This window comes from Aquarana catesbeiana, linkage group LG12 (assembly GCF_042186555.1).
Source record: "Aquarana catesbeiana isolate 2022-GZ linkage group LG12, ASM4218655v1, whole genome shotgun sequence".
Taxonomy (NCBI): domain Eukaryota; kingdom Metazoa; phylum Chordata; class Amphibia; order Anura; family Ranidae; genus Aquarana; species Aquarana catesbeiana.
Genome location: NC_133335.1, coordinates 151318870 through 151340417, shown reverse-complemented (window position 1 = coordinate 151340417; position 21548 = coordinate 151318870). Strand labels below are relative to the sequence as shown.

Sequence of the window (21548 nt, the reverse complement as noted above, 5' to 3'; positions counted from 1 at the left end):
TTGTTCCTAGTGACAGGGGTTCCAGTGCATAATAATCATGCACTGCGTCAACCATCTGCCGACCATGAGCTCTCATGAGATACATAACCTGAGAACGGCTGCAGAGGGGTAACCAATAGTCACAGTTCATCCTGGTAAAAGTTCCTTTAGCCTATATCCTTGGGCGGAAGGTTCCCAACCTGCTCCGGTCACTTTTCCGGGGAACCCACAGTGATCAGTGATCGGAAGGGGAGATGGGAGGTCTGTCCTTCGGTGTACTGCAACTCCAGTGACTGGTAGGGAGAAAGTGCTGTGGGTGCCGCTGGACCACTAACACGAGTGAATGGGTCACAATTAACAAGTCAGGGGTAAAGTAAACCAATTAGATGCAGGTTTGTGCTTAGGCTGGTGATCTGTGCCCTGATCATGACTCACGTGTCTCCTCAGTTGGAGGGCATCCGGTGCCTCCTTCTGGACCTCTGTTGACGGGGAGGTTGGTGGTTTCGTTGAGCGGTAGGTCCCGGACGGCCCGCTGGTCTAGGGACAAAGGCAAGCCAGTCTGAAACCGCAACCGGTTCCACTTCTAAGAAATCAAAGAAGTCCGGCAGTTCCGCCGGAGTGTGCAGGGTGCAGGAAGTGGCTCCATTACGGAAAGTCACCGCTAGAGGGTAACCCCAACGGTACGTGTATCCCTTTCTTCTGGCCAATTCCAGGGCTGGTCTCAGGAGGGCTCTTCTCTGCAGCGTGCCTCTCGACAAATCCGGGAGAATTTTAATTGTTGCCCCATCGAATTCCAGCTCTCCATGATCCCATGCTTTGCGTAGAATGAGCTCTTTTTGGGTGTATCTGTGGAGCCTGCAAAGCACGTCCCTGGGTCTGTCCAGGTCTGCTGATTTAGGTCCCAAGGTTCTGTGAACCCGATCAAGTTCTAGTTGCGGTGGATCGTTTCCCAAAATTGTTTGAAAAATCGCCGTAACTGTCACCGCCAAGTCCTCGGCCCCGGTAGCCTCAGTAATGCCCCGCAGCCGCAAGTTGTTGCGGCGACTGTGGTCCTCTAAATCCTCCAAATGGAGTTGCAGGTCTATGGCCGTGGCTGTTTGTGATGCCTGCGATCGTTCTAGAGCAGAGACCCACTGAGTGAGGGATAGAATTGAAGTGTCACTCGATTCCACCCACTCCGTGAGCCCATGAATCTCCTCTCTGATCTCCTGGATTTCCCGGTTGTGTGCCTCTTCCACACGTAGTATAAGGGACTCTATGTCAGCTCTGGAGGGGAGGGCCTCAATGTCCACCTTGGTAGGGAGGGTTTGGAGTATAATCCAGAGGTCCTCAGGTATACCACTCAATCGTTGCGACAAGCCCGCCATCACTGCTTGGAGGGTCACAGGAGTCTCCGAAAAGCAGTCCGAGGAGGTAGATGATGTAGGGGAAGCAGGTAGTTCTAGCGTATCGGTCTCTGCCATAGACTGCACACGTGGCGCTGTCACGATGGCGCCCGGTGTCACTCTCTGTGAGTCCCCAAAATATCTTTGAATACTGCTCCGGGGGGTTGATGGCTGGGTACTTCTAGCCGTCGATCGTGTTCTGTACCTTTTGGTAGATGTCATGCCGTGCTTTACTCGAAAAAAAACATCAATTTTGCGGGATGGAAAGGGGTAATGGCAGGAGCTCTCAGAAAAATCTTCCTCACTCGGCCATTGCTAAGCTACGCCCCCCCACCACTTCATTTACCTGTATGCATATACGGTAGTTCCTCCTCTGAGACTAAGATGTGGTTTTGAAATTCTGTATTAATCCATGAATATAATGAATTATTAAATGTGATTTAATATCTATTGTAGATATAAATCTTTAGAACGTTTAAAGTGTGTGATGTGAAAAGTGCAGGAACCCAAAACCCAAGTCCAGTTTCGTCTTTCACTAGTCTGGCTACAATAAGCTGATGTCTTGTTGATTGATGTAATTTATTGTACTTTGCATATACTGTAGACTTTGCTGTTTGGACTGTCCTATCAAATTAGTCTATATATGTATGTTAGAAATTGGATTAATAAAATGTTTTTTAAAGCTTTTAGATTCTACAGACATCTATTTGTCATACAAAGGCATACAGTATACTGTGCAGTACTTTTTATAGTTTAACTGAAAAAATGTGCACATATGCACTCATATTTCTTTATATTTTAATGGGATATTTAACATATAATATGACATTTATGAAAAACTAGATAATGTTGATTTGACCTGAAATAGAAAAATCATTCTCATTGGTTAAGCAATGTTTCTTGTGGAATTCATTGATGCAGTTTTATTTGTATGCAGGAAACATGTCTGATATAGCAACTGCAGTCTGTAACTAAAGTAATCGGTATAGCTAATGACTTCTTGACAATATCTGATTCTTTGCATAGCATAGAGCAGTATAAAGCAGTATAATCAATTACTGTTATTCCATACCACAGTACCAAACAAATCGAGACCCAGACCTGCTTAGTTAAAGTACTTAGAGGAGATGTTTTTATTCTGAAAGTGACCTATGCTTCTTCTGTTGCAGGTGCTCCTACTCATGGTGGACAATTGCTGGCTTCTCTAGGGATTCCCAACAGACCAATACAGACACACTTGGACATTAAGCATCTTCTTACATTCAGGATCAATGGAGTCTCTCCGCTTAGCCTCTTCCCTAACTTTAATGCAGTAAGTCAATCCCGAATCTATCTGTATATTATATAGCTCTGTATCCTTTTTTGATGTCTAAACATTCGTTAGCATGTTATTTACTTTGGCCAGTCAAAAAATCTAAGATGTTTTTGCTGCTTAGCATTTATTTGACTTATGCCCCGTACACACGGTCGGATTTTCTGACGGAAAATGTGTGATAGGACCTTGTTGTCGGAAATTCCGACCGTGTGTAGGCTCCATCACACATTTTCCATCGGATTTTCCGACACACAAAGTTTGAGAGCAGGATATAAAATTTTCCGACAACAAAATCCGTTGTCGGAAATTCCGATCGTGTGTACACAAATCCGACGGACAAAGTGCCACGCATGCTCAGAATAAATAAAGAAATGAAAGCTATTGGCCACTGCCCCGTTTATAGTCCAGACGTACGTGTTTTACGTCACCGCGTTTAGAACGATCGGATTTTCCGACAACTTTGTGTGACCGTGTGTATGCAAGACAAGTTTGAGCCAACATCCGTCGGAAAAAATCCTAGGATTTTGTTGTCGGAATGTCCGAACGTGTGTACGGGGGCATTATAGTGAAAGCATTGTCTATAGGGGGGAGAAGCAAGCCTTTCTCCTGCTTCACAGTCCAGATTAAACAAAAATCTAGAATTCAGGAAATTGGGAAACTGAACACAGAAAGTGACCTATTAAACTATTTTGGAATCATCTAAAAAGGTAAGGTCAAACCTCCAACTACAAATAAGTGGCCACTGTCCCCACCTATGGGTCTATTGCAGCAAGGAGCACTGGACTAAACCCCTGTTGTTAACCCATATTGTTAGACTGGTCAATTCAGTTGGTCGCTGGCTGGTTGGTAAGTTTGAGCTTGGAAATTTCTTTGTATTTGTTTGACATATGTCGCCCTTCCGGTGCTCCTTGCTGCAATAAACCAGTTACAGGTGGGGGCAGTGGCCACTTGTTTGTATTTTGATTATATTAGTCGGGCAATGCACTGACATCTTTTCTGCCATAGTGCTATGTGCTGGGTTTTCAGTGTGCCCCTGTAACTTAAAGGAGGGGTGGGCTCCTTCCAGGTCCACCTGTCCTCACCTATCTATTAAAATGCATGTGCTCTCATTGTAGAGACTCAGAAGTCAGAGTTATGAACTACAGAAAGCAGGGTGCCTTGATGGGGCCTGTAGCTTACGCATGTATTTGCAAATGTGTGCAGACTAAACCCCTATTCCTAACGCATATTGTTAGACAGGTCAATTTGGTTGGTCGCTGGCTTATTGGTAAGTTTGTTGGAAATCTCTTTGAATTTGTTTGACAAGGTCAGACCTCCAGCTGTGATTTTACTGGCTTGTATGTTCGATTGATGTAGAGCAGCCATCATCAAATGGCGGCCCGCGGTCCGAACACGGGCCGAGCAATGCTTCTGTTTGGACCGTCAGGCCGCCACATTGCATGTGCGCCCCACCCCCTGTTGCCATCAAGGCATGTGGGATGTAATATTTACAGGGGCACACGGATGGGCACATTTTCTCTTAAGAGGCACGCTGATGGGCACATTGTATGTTAAGGCTTACTCTGATGGGCACAACAAAATGTGCCCATCAAAGTGCCCCTTTACATAAAATATGCCCATCTGTGTACCCCTTAACATAAAATAAGGGGCATTCTGATGGGCATATTTTATGTTAAGGTTCACACTGATGGGCACATTTTTTTGTGCACATCAGAGCATCCCTTAACATAAAATGTGCACATCAGAGTGAACCATAACATACAAAAGGGGGATGCTGATGGGCACATTTTATGTTAAGAGGGCACTCTGGTGGGCACATATTATGCTAGTGGGGGCACTCTGACGGGAATAACTGATGTATGGTGGCACTGTGATGGGGACACCTGATGTAAAGGAGCACTGTGGTGGGGACACCTGATGTAAAGGGGCACTCTGGTGGGGACACCTGATGTGATGAGGAAACCTGATGTAAGGGGGCACTCTGACAGGAATATCTGATGTAAGGTGGCACTGTGATGGGGACACCTGATCTAAAGGGGCACTCTGATGGGGACAACTCATGTAAAGGGACACACCTGTTGTGATGGGGAAACCTGATTTAAAGGAGCACTCTGATGATGGCACTTAATGTAACAGGGCACCCTGGTGGGGACAAATGATGTAAAGGGACACACTGATGGGAGACACTAAAGAAGAAACCCGATGTAAGTGGGCACTTTGACGGGAATACCTGATGTAAGGGGACACTCTAATGGGGACACCTGATATAAGAGGGTGGCAACAGATTTATAGGGGTAGTCTGATGGGGACACCCAATGTAATGAATTACTCTGGTAGGGGCACCTGGTGTAAGGGGAAACACTATTGGGGACATTTACATTTACAGAGTATTACCAGATTGTGTGCAGGAAACAGTAAGAAAAGCACCAGAGTATGCGGCTTGCGCCAAAAAAAGTAAAGAAGACACATTACAATCTTTCATGGCACAGACTTGTGATTCGGACCTCGACCGGGAAAATTTTTTAGTGGCTGGACCTCCTTGAATTTGAATTCACTACCCCTGATGTAGAGGATGCAGAGGAGTATTAGCCACAAGGCTCATCTTTTCTTATTGAGCATTTGTGATTTTATTTTACAGGCTGTTTTGTATTCTGTGGTCAATTATTGCCATTATTTTTAAATAAATAAGTTACCTGTAATTTTGGAAGCCCTCCTGACATGGTAACAACTGCAAAAGCCCAACTGGGAGACAAGAACACTGCATTGTCACCATAAACAGGAAGTGCCTGAACAAGGACCATAATAACACGGTGATCAGGTATTATTATGATGAAAGATGCAGATAAAAAATAATTGAAAATTACTTTTGAAATTGTAATAACGTGAATGTAAAGCTTTTGTTTTTTTTGCAATAAAATAACAAACATGTTATGGTACCGGTAATTGTTTTGCACAGAGCAGCCCAGATCCTCCTCTTCTTGGGTCCCCCCACCAGTGCTTCTGGCTCCTCCCCCTCTGCCAAGTCTCCACCATAGGAAGCACCTTCCAATGGGGTCACTTGCGCGGGGCTGTTTAACTCTATTCAGACAGGCAGTCTGGCTTATCCCCGCCCCCTAATCTCTGCCCAAAGGTTTTGACTGACAGTAGCAGAAGCCAATGGGGAGAATAGCTGCTGCAGACATGGACCAGGATCAGGCTCAGGTGAGTATTTAGGGGGGAGGGGAGCTTTGAGGGGAGCTGTACTTAAAGCCTTTTACCTTTACAGACACTTTTTAAGCTTATACAATATTTATTTGATATACACCTACTTTAATAATATCCTGTCTACAAATGTATGCAATAAATTGAAGAGTGATGCTCCAGCCTTTATTTTTAACTTTGTTAGTAGTTTCCACTGCTTTAGAACACAGCTGACTCTCAAAACGTAGAGTAATAAGTTGATTAATAAACATTCCCGTAGTACAAAATGGTTATGTTCTCTATCACTTGCATATAAGCACAAGAGTCTAGCTCTTATTGAATACTGTTGAGTCTATAAGGACCTCCTTTATATAGATGAAGATGTTGGCAATTACAATCAGTCAGAATGAAAATATCTAAATGTTAGGTAATACACTAAGGTTGAGTCCGGGTTACCGGGTTGGCTTAACTCTTACTATTTCAGCTTCTATATAATGTGTGCCCCATGGTAGAGACAAATTATTGCACCAGAGGTGGGAATGTTAATCTTTGTTATGAAAGTCACAAAAGTGCGTATATCTTTAACCCCTTTGGACAGAAATAATTTCTGAAGATAGACTCTTCCATTAAGCTTTAAAAACAAGACAGAGAATCGAGTCTTTGTTGGATGACTTTTCCAAATCTGTAATGCCAGCATTGTCCTTGCTTCTGGCCTGAGGCTTAGCAAGATTATCTTATCTCCTCTGTGACTGTCAGGGAAGAGGTTGCACTTTAAGGCCGATCGTTTTTCTTTGCAAAACTATTTAGCCAAAGAGACAGGTGCATCTGTCTTCAAGGTACTAAGCTGGGGGGGCGGGGGGGGGGGGGGGGGCAAGAGGTGTTATCAGGGCCCCAAACTCCATTCAGAGGAGTGAGCTGCATGAAAATGTGTGATGATTAATGTGCTGTCTGGAATTTCAAGTTCTGCTTGACTGCAAAGCCTGGCTTATGACAGACGGAGCTGTGTGCAGAAAGTACCAATAAGGGCTCGCTCGAACAGGAGAAGAGGACCAAACACTGATAGAATTCAGCCTATTTCTATGCCCAGAAGACACAGGTGTTTGCATACAGCTGCAGCCAGCAGCCCATGTATATCAATGACAGGCTGACAGATGATGTGGCTGTATGTACATTCAAGAAGTTACATGCATACATGTGCAGATGAGCAGCCCTGGATGCACACAGTTTCTGTCCAGGATCATCCATCCCTGTATGCATGTAACTGCTGAGATTTGAGAAAGGCTGCGGCCTTTATCAGCCTGTCATTGATTTTTACATGCTGGCTGTATGCAAACACCTGTGACTCTTGGGCACTCCTGTCATTCAACGCAAAAAAAGAAATCCGGACAGCTGCATGCCATAGATCTTCTTTAGGACAGCTTTTTCAAGCTGTTGTGGGACAGCTGCAGCTCGGATCCATGCTGCAGCCGCCTAGGTAAGTATGAGTTTTTATTTTGTTGATTGCCATACTTCTCTTTTAATATAAAAAAACACAGACACAGTTTTTGTTTTACCCAGCTGCATTTACTCAGTGCAACTTATAACATCCAAGTGAAAGATCTAACACCAACGTAACAAAAAAGGATAAAAAAAAAAACTCAATCAGGTGCAGCTAATCATCTTCTCAATGGCACACAAAGCCATTTGACTTTCCACTGTGATCCGCTGTGTTCATTTTGATTAGCTCGGCATGAAAAGAGCTTTCCTGGAGCATTTCAGTCCCTGGTAGTGCAACTGAAGCAAACAATCAACTATGGGTGGCAAAGCACTGTCAAAAGATCTCCGGGATAAAGTTGTGGACAGGCACAAATCAGCAGATTGAAAAAAAACATTTCAAAGGCTTTATCAATGCCTAGAAGTGCAGTGAAGTCTTTTATTAAGAAGTGGAAGATATTTGGTACAACACAGACCCTCCCTGAATCAGGACGTCACTCCAAACTGGATGAAAGAACCAGGAGGAAACTGGCCAGAGAGGCTACTAAGAGGCCTACAGCAACTCTGAAGCATTTTCAGGAATTTATGACAAAGAGTGTTCATTGTGTGCATGTGACAACAATATCACAAATTCTCCACAAATGTGGCTTGTATGGGAGGGGTGCAAGAAAAAAGCCACTCCTCAAGAAAGGTCATATGCAGTCATGACTGGGCTTTGCCAAATGGCACCTTTAAGATTCTAAGGCCACTTGGAAAAAGGTGTTATGGTCAGATGAGACTAAAATTTAATTATTTGGCCTTAACACCAAATGCTATTTCTGGCGGAATCCAATACAGCTCACCATCCAAATAACACCATTCCTGCAGAAAAGCATGGAGGTGGTAATATCCTGTTATGGGGGTGTTTCTCTGCAGCAGGGACTGGAGAACTTGTCAGGATAGAAGGAAAAATGGATGGGGCAAAATACCATCAAATTCTTGAGGAAAATCTGCTGTCCTCTGCCAGAAAGTTGTCAATGGTAAGAAGGTTTACCTTCCAACATAACAATGACCCAAAGCATACAGCAAACATGACCACAAAGTGGTTGAAGGAGAAAAAGGTGAATTTTCCTGCATGGCTTAGTCAGAGCCCAGACCTAAACCCCATTGAAAATCTGTGGAATGACTTGAAGACTGCAGTCCACAAACGGTCACCATGAAACTTAACTGAAGCAGTTCTGCAAAGAAGAGTGAGCAAATATTGCAAAGTCTAGATGTGCAAAGTTACTAGAGATATATCCCAACAGACTAAAGGTTGTTGAATACAACCAAAGGAACGAGAGGAAAAGTTCCCTCCCATACAGCAAGTAGGACTTTTGAGAATATGAGGTTGTTGCTGAGGTGAGCAGAGAACCAGAAACTTATTTGAAAAATCATTTTATTGTAGAATACATCAATAAAAAACATCATAAAAACATTTCGATGTGTAAATGACATATGGCACAAAGCCAGCAGTAATACTTGTTCCCAGCATAGGCATAGGGTAGTCCAACGTGTTTCACAGAGCTAGATCTCCGCTTCTTCAGGAAAACTCAATATGCATTAATTTCATCAAATTCTGGCTGTGCATAACTTCCAGCATAGGGAGGAACTGAACCAACACCTGACCTTGTATTCCATAGTGCCAAAACCTAGGATTCAGTCTGACAGACACTGGATCACACCTTAGATGGAATCAAATGGATATCCTAGACATGTCATGTCCTGATAAAATATGACCATGCGCCATGCCAGTGTCACCAAGAACGCTGCCGGAATTAGACATATTGAGTTTCCCCGAAGAAGCGAAGATCTAGCTCTGTGAAACGCAGTGGACTACGCTATACCTAAGAATTTCTCTATGCCTATGCTGGGAACAAGTATTACTACTGGCTTTGTGCCATATGTCATTTACACATCTACAGTATCTCACAAAAGTGAGTACACCCCTCACATTTTTGTAAATATTTTTTTATATCCTTTCATGTGACAACACTGAAGAAATTACACTTTGCTACAATCTAAAGTAGTGAGTGTACTGCTTGTTTAACAGTGTAAATTTGCTGTCCCCTCAAAATAACTCAACACACAGCCATTAAAGTCTAAACCGCTGGCAACAAAAGTGAGTACACCCCTAAGTGAAAATGTCCAAATTGGGCCCAAAGTGCAAATATTTTGTGTGGCTACCATTATTTTCCAGCATTGCCTTAACCCCCTTGGGCATGGATTTCACCAGAGCTTCACAGGTTGCCACTGGAGTCCTCTTCCACTCCTCCATGACAACATCACAGAGTTGGTGGATGTTAGAGACCTTGCACTCCTCCACCTTCCATTTGAGGATGCCCCCCAGATGCTAAATAAGGTTTAGGTCTGGAGACATGCTTGGCCAGTCCATCACTTTTACCCTCAGATTCTTTAGCAAGGCAGTGGTCATCTTGGAGGTGTGCTTGGGGTTGTTATCATGTTGGAATACTGCCCTACTGTCCAGTCTCCAAAGGAAGGGGATAATGCTCTTCTATTCATGGTTCCCTCAATGAACTGTAGCTCCCCAGTTCCGACAGCACTCATGCAGCCCCAGACCATGACACTCCCACCACCATGCTTGACTGTAGGCAAGACACACTTGTCTCTGTGCTGCTCCCCTGGTTGCTGCCACACGCACTTGACACCATCTGAACCAAATAAATTTATCCTGGTCTCATTAGACCACAGGACATGATTCCAGTAATGCTTGTCTTCAACAAACTGTTTGCAGGCTTTCTTGTGCATCATCTTTAGAAGAGGCTTCCTTCTGCTTCCTTCTGGGACGACAGTAATGCAGACCAATTTGATGCAGTGTGCAGCGTATGGTCTGAGCACTGACAGGCTGACCTCCCACCCCTTCAACCTCTGCAGCAATGCTGGCAGCACTCATACATCTATTTCCCAAAGACAACCTCTGGATATGATGCTGAGCACATGCACTCAACCTCTTTGGTCGACCATGGCGAGGCCTGTTCTGAGTGGAACCTGTCCTGTTAAACCACTCTATGGTCTTGGCTACACTGCTGCAGCTCAGTTTCAGGGTCTTGGCAATCTTCTTATAACCTAGGCCATCTTTATGTAGAGCAACATTTTTTTTTCAGATCCTCAGAGAGTTCTTTGCCATAAGGTGCCATGTTGAACTTCCAGTGACAAGTATGAGAGAGTGAGAGCAATTACACCAAATTTAACACACTTTCTCCCCATTCACACCTGAGACCTTGTAACACTAATGGGTCACATGACACCGGGGAGGGAAAATAGCTAATTGGGCCCAATTAGGGGACATTTTCAATTAGGGGCGTACTCACATTTGTTGCCAGCAGTTTAGACATTAATGGCTGTGTGTTGAGTTATTTTGAGGGAACAGCAAATTTACACTGATATACAAGCTGTACACGCACTACTTTACATTGTAGCAAAGTGTCATTTCTTCAGTGTTGTCACACGAAAATATATAATAAAATATTTACAAAATGCGAGGGGTGTACTCATTTTTGTGAGATACTGTATATGTTTTTATGATGCTTTTTATTGATGTATTCTACAATAAAATTATATTTTAAATTCATTTTTGGTTCTGTGCTCACGTCAGTGACAACCTCCTATTCACAAAAGTCCTACTTGCTGTATGGGAGGGAACTTTTTCTCTCGTTCCTTTGGTTGTATTGTATATACAGTGGGAACGGAAAGTATTCAGACCCCCTTAAATTTTTCACTTTTTGTTATATTGCAGCCATTTGCTAAAATCATTTAAGTTCATTTTTTTCCTCATTTAGAGCCCTTTCACACTGGGGTGGGCGGCGGCCGCGGCGGTAAAGCGCCGCTATTGTATGCGGCCGCTAGCGGGGCGGTTTTACCCCCCGCTAGCGGCCGAGAACTGGTTAAAAACCACCGCAAAGCGCCTCTGCAGAGGCGCTTTGCCGGCGGTATAGTCGCGCCGTCCCATTGATTTTGCTCCGAAGATGCTGCTAGCAGGACTTTTTTTACCGTCCTGCCAGCGCATCGCTCCAGTGTGAAATCCAAGTTTTTCACACCTGGATTTGGGGATCCTCTGCCGTTCCTCCTTGCAGATCATCTCCAGTTCTGTCAGGTTGGATGGTAAACTTTGGTGGACAGCCATTTTTAGGTCTCTCGAGAGATGCTCAATTGGGTTTAAGTCAGGGTTCTGGCTGGGCAATGCAAGAACAGTCACGAAGTTGTTGTGAAGCCACTCTTTCGTTATTTTAGCTGTGTGCTTAGGGTCATTGTCTTGTTGGAAGGTAGACCTTCGGCCCAGTCTGAGGTGCTGAGCACTCTGGAGAAGGTTTTCATCCAGGATATCCCTGTACTTGGCCGCATTCATCTTTCCCTCGATTGCAACCAGTCGTCCTGTCCCTGCAGCTGAAAAATACCCCCACAGCATGATGCTGCCACCACCATGCTTCACTGTTGGGACTGTATTGGACAGGTGATGAGCAGTGCCTGGTTTTCTCCACACATATCGCTTAGAATTAAGGTCAAAAAGTTCTATCTTGGTCTCATCAGACCAGAGAATCTTATTTCTGACTACCTTGGAGTCCTTCAGGTGTTTTTGAGCAAACTCCATGTGGGCTTTCATGTGTCGTGCACTGAGGAGAGGCTTCCGTCGGGCCACTCTGCCATAAAGCCCAGACTGGTGGAGGGCTGCAGTGATGGTTGACTTTCTACAACTTTCTCCCATCTCCCAACTGCATCTCTGGAGCTCAGCCACAGTGATCTTTGGGTTCTTTACCTCTCTCACCAAGGCTCTTCTCCCCTGATAGCTCAGTTTGGCCAGATGGCCAGCTCTAGGAAGGGTTCTGGTCATCACAAATGTCTTCCATTTAAGGATTATGGAGGCCACTGTGCTCTTAGGAACCTTAAGTGCAGCAGAAATTTTTTTGTAACCTTGGCCAGATCTGGGCCTTGCCACAATTCTGTCTCTGAGCTCTTCAGGCAGTTCCTTTGACCTCATGATTCTCATTTGCTCTGACAAGCACTGTGAGCTGTAAGGTCTTATATAGACAGGTGTGTGGCTTTCTTAATCAAGTCCAATCAGTATAATCAAACACAGCTGGACTCAAATAAAGGTTTACAACCATCTCAAGGATGATCAGAAGAAATGGACAGCACCTGAGTTAAATATGGGTGTCACAGCAAAGGGTCTGAATACTTAGGATCATGTGATATTTCAGTTTTTCTTTTTTAATAAATCTGCAAAAATGTCAACAATTCTGTGTTTTTCTGTCAATATGGGGTGCTGTCTGTACATTAATGAGGAAAAAAAATGAACTTAAATGATTTTAGCAAATGGCTGCAATATAACAAACAGTGAAAAATTTAAGGGGGTCTGAATACTTTCCGTCCCCACGGTATATCAGGATGTGGATATGGTTTGTGTCCCTGGAACTGGTCAAACCCTAATTAAGAGACAAAAGTTTGTAATTAAAGCAAAAGGTGGTTCAACAAAATACAAGGGGGTAATCTTTTTTCCAACTCAATGATTCTGTTTTTGATTTATTAATTTTTTTCTGACATGTTGGTGGTATATCTTTTACTTGGATGTTAGAAGTTGCACTGAGTAAATACAGCTGGATAAAACAAAAACCATGTGTCTTCATTTCAGGCTACAAAGCAACAAAATGTGATTATTTTAAAGGGGGTGGATTCTTTACCCACTGTATTTGCAGGGAAAAATGTGAATTTTTTTTTTTTTCCACAGGAACCTGCAAAGCATTACACCTGGAATTAAAGGATCACTGGTGCAATGACATGCTCCTGCAGACTCTTCCTCCAGCTCTTTGCCCAAACATCTGTACGGGCTTTCATTTAAAAAACTGGAAGAGGTGTCAACGGACTACAATGGTGCTGATCAGAACACTTGTAATCCATTGATAACTAAAAGTCCATCTGCCGCAGTGGCAGACAAGACTTGTAGTTTATTCGTTCACAGATCTCTGTGAATCAACGACACAGCTGTGTGGGTGGGGCCATGAACAGCCGCCCTGATTTTAAATTTGATAACGGCTGCAAAAAAACCCCACATGCTGTCATAGGGGTGGGAGGCGGGAGCTTAGGAATACGTTACATGTGACACCCTAAATATGTAATGTGTTCCTAAAGGTGAACCTGGAGTTTTTTTTTACTAAAGGCAAATATAGGGGTTGATTTACTAAAGGCAAATAGTTTGTGCACTGCAATAGTGAAGTGCAGTTGCTCTAGATCTAAGGGGAACATGCAAGGAAAATAAAAAAACTGCATTTTTGCTTGCACATGATTGGATGATAGAAATCAGCAGAACTATTCCTCATATCAGAGCTTCCCCTCAGCACAACTGCACTTGCAGTGCACAGTATACCATATATACTCGAGTATAGGTCACCCCGAATACAAGCCGAGGCACCTAATTTTACCACAAAAAACTGGGAAAACATATTGACTCGAGTATAAGCCGAGGGTGGGAAAATGCAGCAGCTACTGGGTAAACAATGTCCATCTGCAGCCTCACTGTGCCCATTTGCAGTCTAATTGTGCCCATCTGTAGTCTCACTGTGCCCATCTCTAGTGTCACTGTGCCAATCTGCAGCCGTACCTTCCATTAGTAAAACAGCGTGTGTAACAGCATGTGTCTCCCGCTGTGTATGCAGTCTGTTCCGCCGTCCATTGAAAGAAAGCCCTGCCTCCTCCTCGTCTGTGCTAGTGGAACACTGATACAATGCTGGGAAACTGTATCAGCGTCCCGTCTATCAGAGGCAAGGAGGAGGCGGGGCTTTCTTACAATGGACAGCAGAACAGACTGCATACACAGCGGGAGACACATGCTGTTACACATGCGGTTTTACTAATGGAAGGTACGGCTCACTCAAGTATAAACCAAGGGGGGGTTTTTCAGCCAAAAAAATGGGCTGAAAAACTTGGCTTATACTCGAGTATATGAGTATATATGGTAATTGCCTTTGGTTAATCAACCTCCGTGTGTGTGTGTGTGTGTGTGTGTGTGTGTGTGTGTGTGTGTATATATATATATATATATATATATAAATATATATATATATATACAGTGGGGACGGAAAGTATTCAGACCCCCTTAAATTTTTCACTGTTTGTTATATCGCAGCCATTTGCTAAAATCATTTAAGTTCATTTTTTTTCCTCATTAATGTACACACAGCACCCCATATTGACAGAAAAACACAGAATTGTTGACATTTTTGCAGATTTATTAAAAAAGAAAAACTGAAATATCACATGGTCCTAAGTATTCAGACCCTTTGCTGTGACACTCATATTTAACTCAGGTGCTGTCCATTTCTTCTGATCATCCTTGAGATGGTTCTACACCTTTATTTGAGTCCAGCTGTGTTTGATTATACTGATTGGACTTGATTAGGAAAGCCACACACCTGTCTATATAAGACCTTACAGCTCACAGTGCATGTCAGAGCAAATGAGAATCATGAGGTCAAAGGAACTGCCTGAAGAGCTCAGAGACAAATTTGTGGCAAGGCCCAGATCTGGCTAAGGTTACAAAAAAATTTCTGCTGTACTTAAGGTTCCTAAGAGCACAGTGGCCTCCATAATCCTTAAATGGAAGACGTTTGTGACGACCAGAACCCTTCCTAGAGCTGGCCGTCTGGCCAAACTGGTAAAGAAGAGGTAAAGAAGAACCCAAAGATCACTGTGGCTGAGCTCCAGAGATGTACTTAGGAGATGGGAGAAAGTTGTAGAAAGTCAACCATCACTGCAGCCCTCCACCAGTCGGGGCTTTATGGCAGAGTGGCCTGACGGAAGCCTCTCCTCAGTGCACGACACATGAAAGCCCGCATGGAGTTTGCTAAAAAACACCTGAAGGACTCCAAGGTGGTGAGAAATAAGATTCTCTGGTCTGATGAGACCAAGATAGAACTTTTTGGCCTTAATTCTAAGAGGTATGTGTGGAGAAAACCAGGCACTGCTCATCACCTGTCCAATACAGTCCCAACAGTGAAGCATGGTGGTGGCAGCATCATGCTGTGGGGGTGTTTTTCAGCTGCAGGGACAGGACGACTGGTTGCAATTGAGGGAAGATGAATGCGGCCAAGTACAGGAATATCCTGGATGAAAACCTTCTCCAGAGTGCTCAGCACCTCAGACTGGGCCGAAGGTCTACCTTCCAACAAGACAATGACCCTAAGCACACAGCTAAAATAATGAAAGAGTGGCTTCACAACAACTCCGTGACTGTTCTTGAATGGCCCAGCCAGAGCCCTGACTTAAACCCAATTGAGCATCTCTGGAGAGACCTAAAAATGGCTATCCACCAAAGTTTACCATCCAACCTGACAGAACTGGAGAGGATCTGCAAGGAGGAATGGCAGAGGATCCCCAAATCCAGGTGTGAAAAACTTGTTGCATCTTTCCCAAAAAGACTCATGGCTGTATTAGATCAAAAGGGTGCTTCTACTAAATACTGAGCAAAGGGTCTGACTACTTAGGACCACGTGATATTTCAGTTTTTCTTTTTAAATAAATCTGCAAAAATGTCAACAATTCTGTGTTTTTCTGTCAATATGGGGTTGCTGTGTGTACATTAATGAGGAAAAAAATGAACTTAAATGATTTTAGCAAATGGCTGCAATATAACAAACAGTGAAAAATGTAAGGGGGTCTGAATACTTTCCGTTCCCACTGTATATATATATATATATCTATAGATATATATATATATATATCTATAGATATATATATATATCTATAGATATATATATATCTATAGATATATATATATATATATATATATATATATATATATATATATATATATATATATATATATATAGACATATATCTATCTACCTATCTATCTATCTATATAGATATATATATATCTATATATATCTATATATATCTATATAGATATATATAGATATATATAGATATATATATATATATATATACAAGACCCATATACAAATAAAGGACAAGGACTTTTTCCTGACTTTCCCCACCTACATAGTTGTTCTGGATCTGAAGTGCAAAAAGTATTAATCTCGAAGACAGTTAGGCAACCAGCATTTTAAGGAATTTGACATATGCAGCCTCAGTGTTTCTCTAGTAGTTCATGCACTACTTTTAAAAATGTGCTGTACCCAGATTGCATGTTACTTTGGTACCATGCAATTCGATGCAGGCAAACGCACTGCATTTGTGATCTGCACTTGGGGTGTCTTTAGCATGACTGTTGGATAACAGATGTTGTCCACCCTTATCAACACCCCTCCTAATTTTCTACTCCCAATAAACCAGACCACACCGAACTTTGGAGTAAAAAAGGCCGTAGCAGCCTACTTTATTTAACACAATATATATTTATAACTTTCTTATAAACTCTGTTATCAAAACAATAAACAAGAAAACATCTGTTATTCCATGAAAGAACTTTAAACTAAAGAGCGTTGGTCTGCGCTATCACTTAACTCATTCTGATGGTCATCACCCATGTAGCACTGCGGTACTTATCAAAATATCTCAACTAGGCCTCAAGCCGACAAGCTGGCTCAGAGACTAACAATTCCCGCAGTGCCCCATTATCACTTCCCGGCTAACCTCCGTTAACCGGGAACCAAAAAACATCCGGATCCATAACAACGTTAGATCCCCCACTTACTTTTTCCATCTTCCTTCCCTTGCACAGACCAACGCCCGCCACCGCATCCCACGAGTAATACCTTACTCTTGGATGCCCCTCCACACCCGAATAGCTCACTGTATTCCATCCTGTAATCCTAAAGTCCACAAATCTATCCCCACATCATTAAGGTGGACCCCATCAGGTCTCAAATACCTCCACGTTTCGAATTCCAATTCAGGATGTCTAATTGCTAAGCAACCATTGCGTACCATAAATTTGCTCACCTCCCTATTAATCTTTTTTCTGGCCCAATTTACACCTTCCACCGACCTGGCCATTCTCCAAGATGTCCGAGCCACCATATCCGACCATATAAAAATAGTCTTGGGGAATAATTCCATCAAGCGCCACAAATCACCCTTGATATCGCGCGTGATGTCTACCATGGATCTGATACCTAGGTCATTGCCGCCAACGTGTAAAACTAACACGTCAGGTGGTCCTTCCCTTAGGGCATACTTCTGTACCTCAGGAAACAATCTACCCCACAGCATTCCCGGTATCCCCAACCACTTAATAGAAACCTCCCTTTTATCAAAACCTAACTGTCTGTCCTCCCAACGAGCATCCCCCCTTCTTGCCCCCCAACACACATAAGAATGGCCCATAATCCAGACCATTCCAGGCGACGACCCTGTAATTAGAAGAAGACAAGAAAAACTCTCCTCAAAACTATCCTAAAAGAAAAACCTTTTATGACTAAACAATCACAGTACTACTCCCCTAGAATCCTCCTAACCCTACCACTAAATGAGGCCTTACGTAAGACTGGAACCTGTTCGATTCCCACCTTCCAATTCGTTTCACTGCCTCCACATCTAGCCCATTCTTGGCTGCTTCAGTAGCCGCTCCTATCCGAAAAGAGTGAGATGAAAAATCCTTGTCCCGTAAACCCACACCCCGCAGGCATCTTCTAAAAACTGTTACGAACTGAAACCTAGATAAAAAACTCCTGTCCAAGTGTATTAAAAAAGGGCCTTGTAAATATGGACGAACTTGCAAGAATTCCTCGACCGTGCCCACCGGGCACAGGCAGGATCCCTGAATCGGGTAAACTTTCACTACCCTGCCTCTCCCTACTTGATCTGTCTTTGACCTCTTTATAACCAACGTTAAACCTGCCCGCTCCAACTGAACTTCCTGCCATCCCAATCCTCCTTGAACTGTTTTTGCCGGGCTAACCAGTTCGCTTATCCTGAATGCTCCAAAAAATGCCAGTACAAACGCCACCTTAAACAATGTGACTTCATATTCGGAAGAGCATACCTCCCCCAACTTTTCTACAATACTACCCAAAATCTCAAAAGTCACCGGTCTTCTGGAATCACGCTTGATTCCTCACTTCCTATACCCCTTTAGCGCTTGACGCACCCAAAAATCTTTCGTGACATCCGGCTGACCCTGTAGCTTAAAAAGAAAAGCCAACCCCGCTAACTGCGTATTCAAAACAGCTACTGACGCACCCTCCTCCATTTTCCTTGCCACGTAGTATAGCAACAACAAGTGCCAAGACCTCTCTGACGGCTCCTCGCCAATTCCCTGTACAAAAACCATCCACTCCCTCCATACCTTGGAGTACGCCGCCCATGTGGCCTCACTTACCGACTGCTGAATCCATCCCACGATGACGCCAAAGATATTTCCCACAGCCACTCGGGACAAGGCACCCCCCGTTGCTCCGCTTCCGGCGCCAACTCTTGGAACCTGTCCCACTGGAAGCGAGATAACGCATCAGCTACCACATTCTCCACCCCTGGTAAGTGAACGGCATGAATATACACGTTCAATTGCAAACATCTTAATACTAAATGCTGCTACAACTTGATCACTGGCGGAGATGATGCTGTCACCCTATTTACCACTTGCACCACCCCTAAATTGTCCCCGTGGAAACGCACCTTCAGATCCCTGAAAGATGTGCCCCATAGTTCCACTGCCAGCACTACTGGAAACAATTCCAGTAAAACCAAGTTTTGTATGAAACCCTCATCTATCCATGACTGAGGCCAAGGACCTGCGCTCCACCAGCCTTGAAAAAACGCCCCAAAACCTGTGGACCCTGCCGCATCAGTGAAGAGTTCCAGGTCGAAATTACTGACCGGTCCTGACATCCACATCGCCCTTCCATTGAAGAATTCCAAAAAGGTATGCCATACCCGTAAATCCTCCCTGTGCGATTTGACTAAACGCACAAAATGCCTTGGTGATTGTACACCACTCGTGCTAGCCGCCAGCCGGCGGCTGAACACTCTACCCATCGGAAGTATGCGGCAAGCAAAATTCAGCTTGCCTAAAACCGATTGAAGCGTTCTCAGTTGCACCTTCCTCAAACCAATTAACCCTGCGATCTCTTTTTTCAAATCTCCCAATTTGTCTTCCGGCAACCTACATTCCATGGCCTCTGAATCCAGTACAATGCCTAGGAACGTGATGGCCGTGCAAGGTCCCTCCGTCTTTTCATCAGCCAACGGAATGCCGAATCTGTCAGCGACATGCTGTAATGTCGCCAATAACACCGCACAGATTCTAGATGAAGCCGGCCCTATGCATAAGAAATCATCCAGGTAGTGAATTATAGAATTCACTCCTGACACGTCCCTCACTACCCATTCCAAGAAAGAGCTGAATTGCTCAAATATCGCACACGATATTGAGCAACCCATCGGTAGGCATTTGTCCACATAAAACTCCCCTTTCCAGTAGCACCCCAGTAACCTAAAACTATCCGGGTGTACTGGCAGCAGCCGAAAAGCCGATTCGACATCCGCCTTGGCCATCAAAGCTCCTTTTCCGTGACGGCGCACCCACCCCACAGCGGCATCAAATGACGTATAAGTCACTGAGCTCGCCTCCTGATCAATGGCATCATTCACCGATCCCCCTTTCGGGAAGGATAAGTGGTGAATGAGCCTGAATTTGTTGTGCTCCTTTTTGGGCACAACACCTAGCGGTGATACCACCAAATCTGCAAATGGTGCCGCCTGGAAAGGACCACCCATTCTCCCTATTGCAACCTCCTTTGCCAACTTCGCGGAAACCACTTCTGGATGTTGCAATGCGGATCGTAAATTTTTGGGCCACTGGGGAACAACCTTCATCTCACAGGGTATTCTAAAGCCCACCGAGAAACCCTCCTCCAGTAACCTCGCTGCTTGGCTGTCGGGATACTTACCGAGAAACGGCCGCATCCTTTCCACTTTCACCGGAGTCCTCCCTCTTGTTCCCAACGTCACCGGTTCTGCCTTTTCCCTGCTTATAGCATCTAGATGCAGGATGCATCCCCCCGCAGCCTGAGCACTCGTGCTTATACTTACATGACGCACCAAACTTACAGGCTCCGGTGTTGTACTGCCAACAAACCCCCTTTTTGTTTCCAGCCGAATGTCCCGGGGCCGAAGGTCCACCGGCTCCCCCCTGAAAAAACTGGTTCGGAGCCCTCGTCGTCGTCATCAAACGCATCCACAAGATAATGTCCTTGTGGTCCCAACGCAGCTCTGGACGTATCGCTCTCCGCTGTCTGAACTGCTCGTCGTATCTCAGCCAACCCGTGCCGCCATACACTCTATAAGCTTCCCTTATCGCATCCTGATAGTAGAACAATGCCGAACATTGCTCCGGGTGCCTCTCCCCTATCACACTAGCCATAATTGCAAACGCCTGCAACCAGTTGGTAAATGTCCTAGGGATCAGCCGATATCTCCTCTTCTCTTCATCCTCCTTCTTGGAGCTGTCTGGTTTAACTCTATCCAAGTTAAATTTCTCCAAAGGTAGTAGTGAAAATATTTCCACATACTCACCTTTCCACAACTTCTCCCGCACCTCCTGTTTCAAGTGCGCTCCCAAAGGCCCCTCGTAGCACACATACACCTCGCAACGTGCCGCATCCGCCAGCCTGGTTATATCCTGCCTCTCTGCTGTCTCCGCAGCTTTTTCCTTCCCCTGAGTAACGTCACTAACCGTGGACTCTAGGGCGGGTACCGCCACCGCAGCCATTACTGTAGGCGCCCCCGCCCCTGCTACATTACCGCTGCCCCCCGCTGGCGGGACCCATGCAGCTGCCGGGCCCCCCGCAGCACGCTCTCCTGCCTCAAACCTCTGCACTAACTCCTTAATGCCTTCCAAAAAACCCAATAAACCTGAGCCCCCCACCGCCGGGACAACCCCCCTGCACTGTCCTCAGGCCTACTTAAGTCATGTCTTACCCTGCTTCCCCCTTCCAACCCCAATTGCTGGGACTTACCGGGCTGCACAGGTGTTGCCCCATCAGCCGACCTTCTGTTCTCATTCTCGTCCGTGCTCCTGGAAAGGGGGGCCGCCTCCTCTTCCAATCCGGACGTCTCCTCTAGCTCCCTTGGGACCATCTCTCCTTCTTCTATAGCTGAAAGCCCGCCTGGCCTGGTGACCTTGGCTGCCGCCGTCATCTCCATCCTTTCCCGCCTTCTTGCCGCGTAATCTCCCGCTGACTTTTGGACAGCCTTTGCCGGGCCGGTGTTGGATACCGCAGCCC

The 21548-nt window shown here is 44.7% G+C and overlaps 1 protein-coding gene across 2 annotated transcripts in view; it reads left to right on the top strand.

Moving 5' to 3' along the window:
* Positions 1–21548, top strand: part of ZNF385C (zinc finger protein 385C) — a 798047-nt gene that overhangs the window by 595431 nt on the left and 181068 nt on the right. For both annotated transcript variants that reach the window (XM_073606093.1, XM_073606094.1), the window contains one exon: positions 2534–2676. In XM_073606093.1, coding sequence (XP_073462194.1) covers positions 2534–2676 — 143 coding nt within the window. The remainder of the gene's footprint in view (positions 1–2533; positions 2677–21548) is intronic.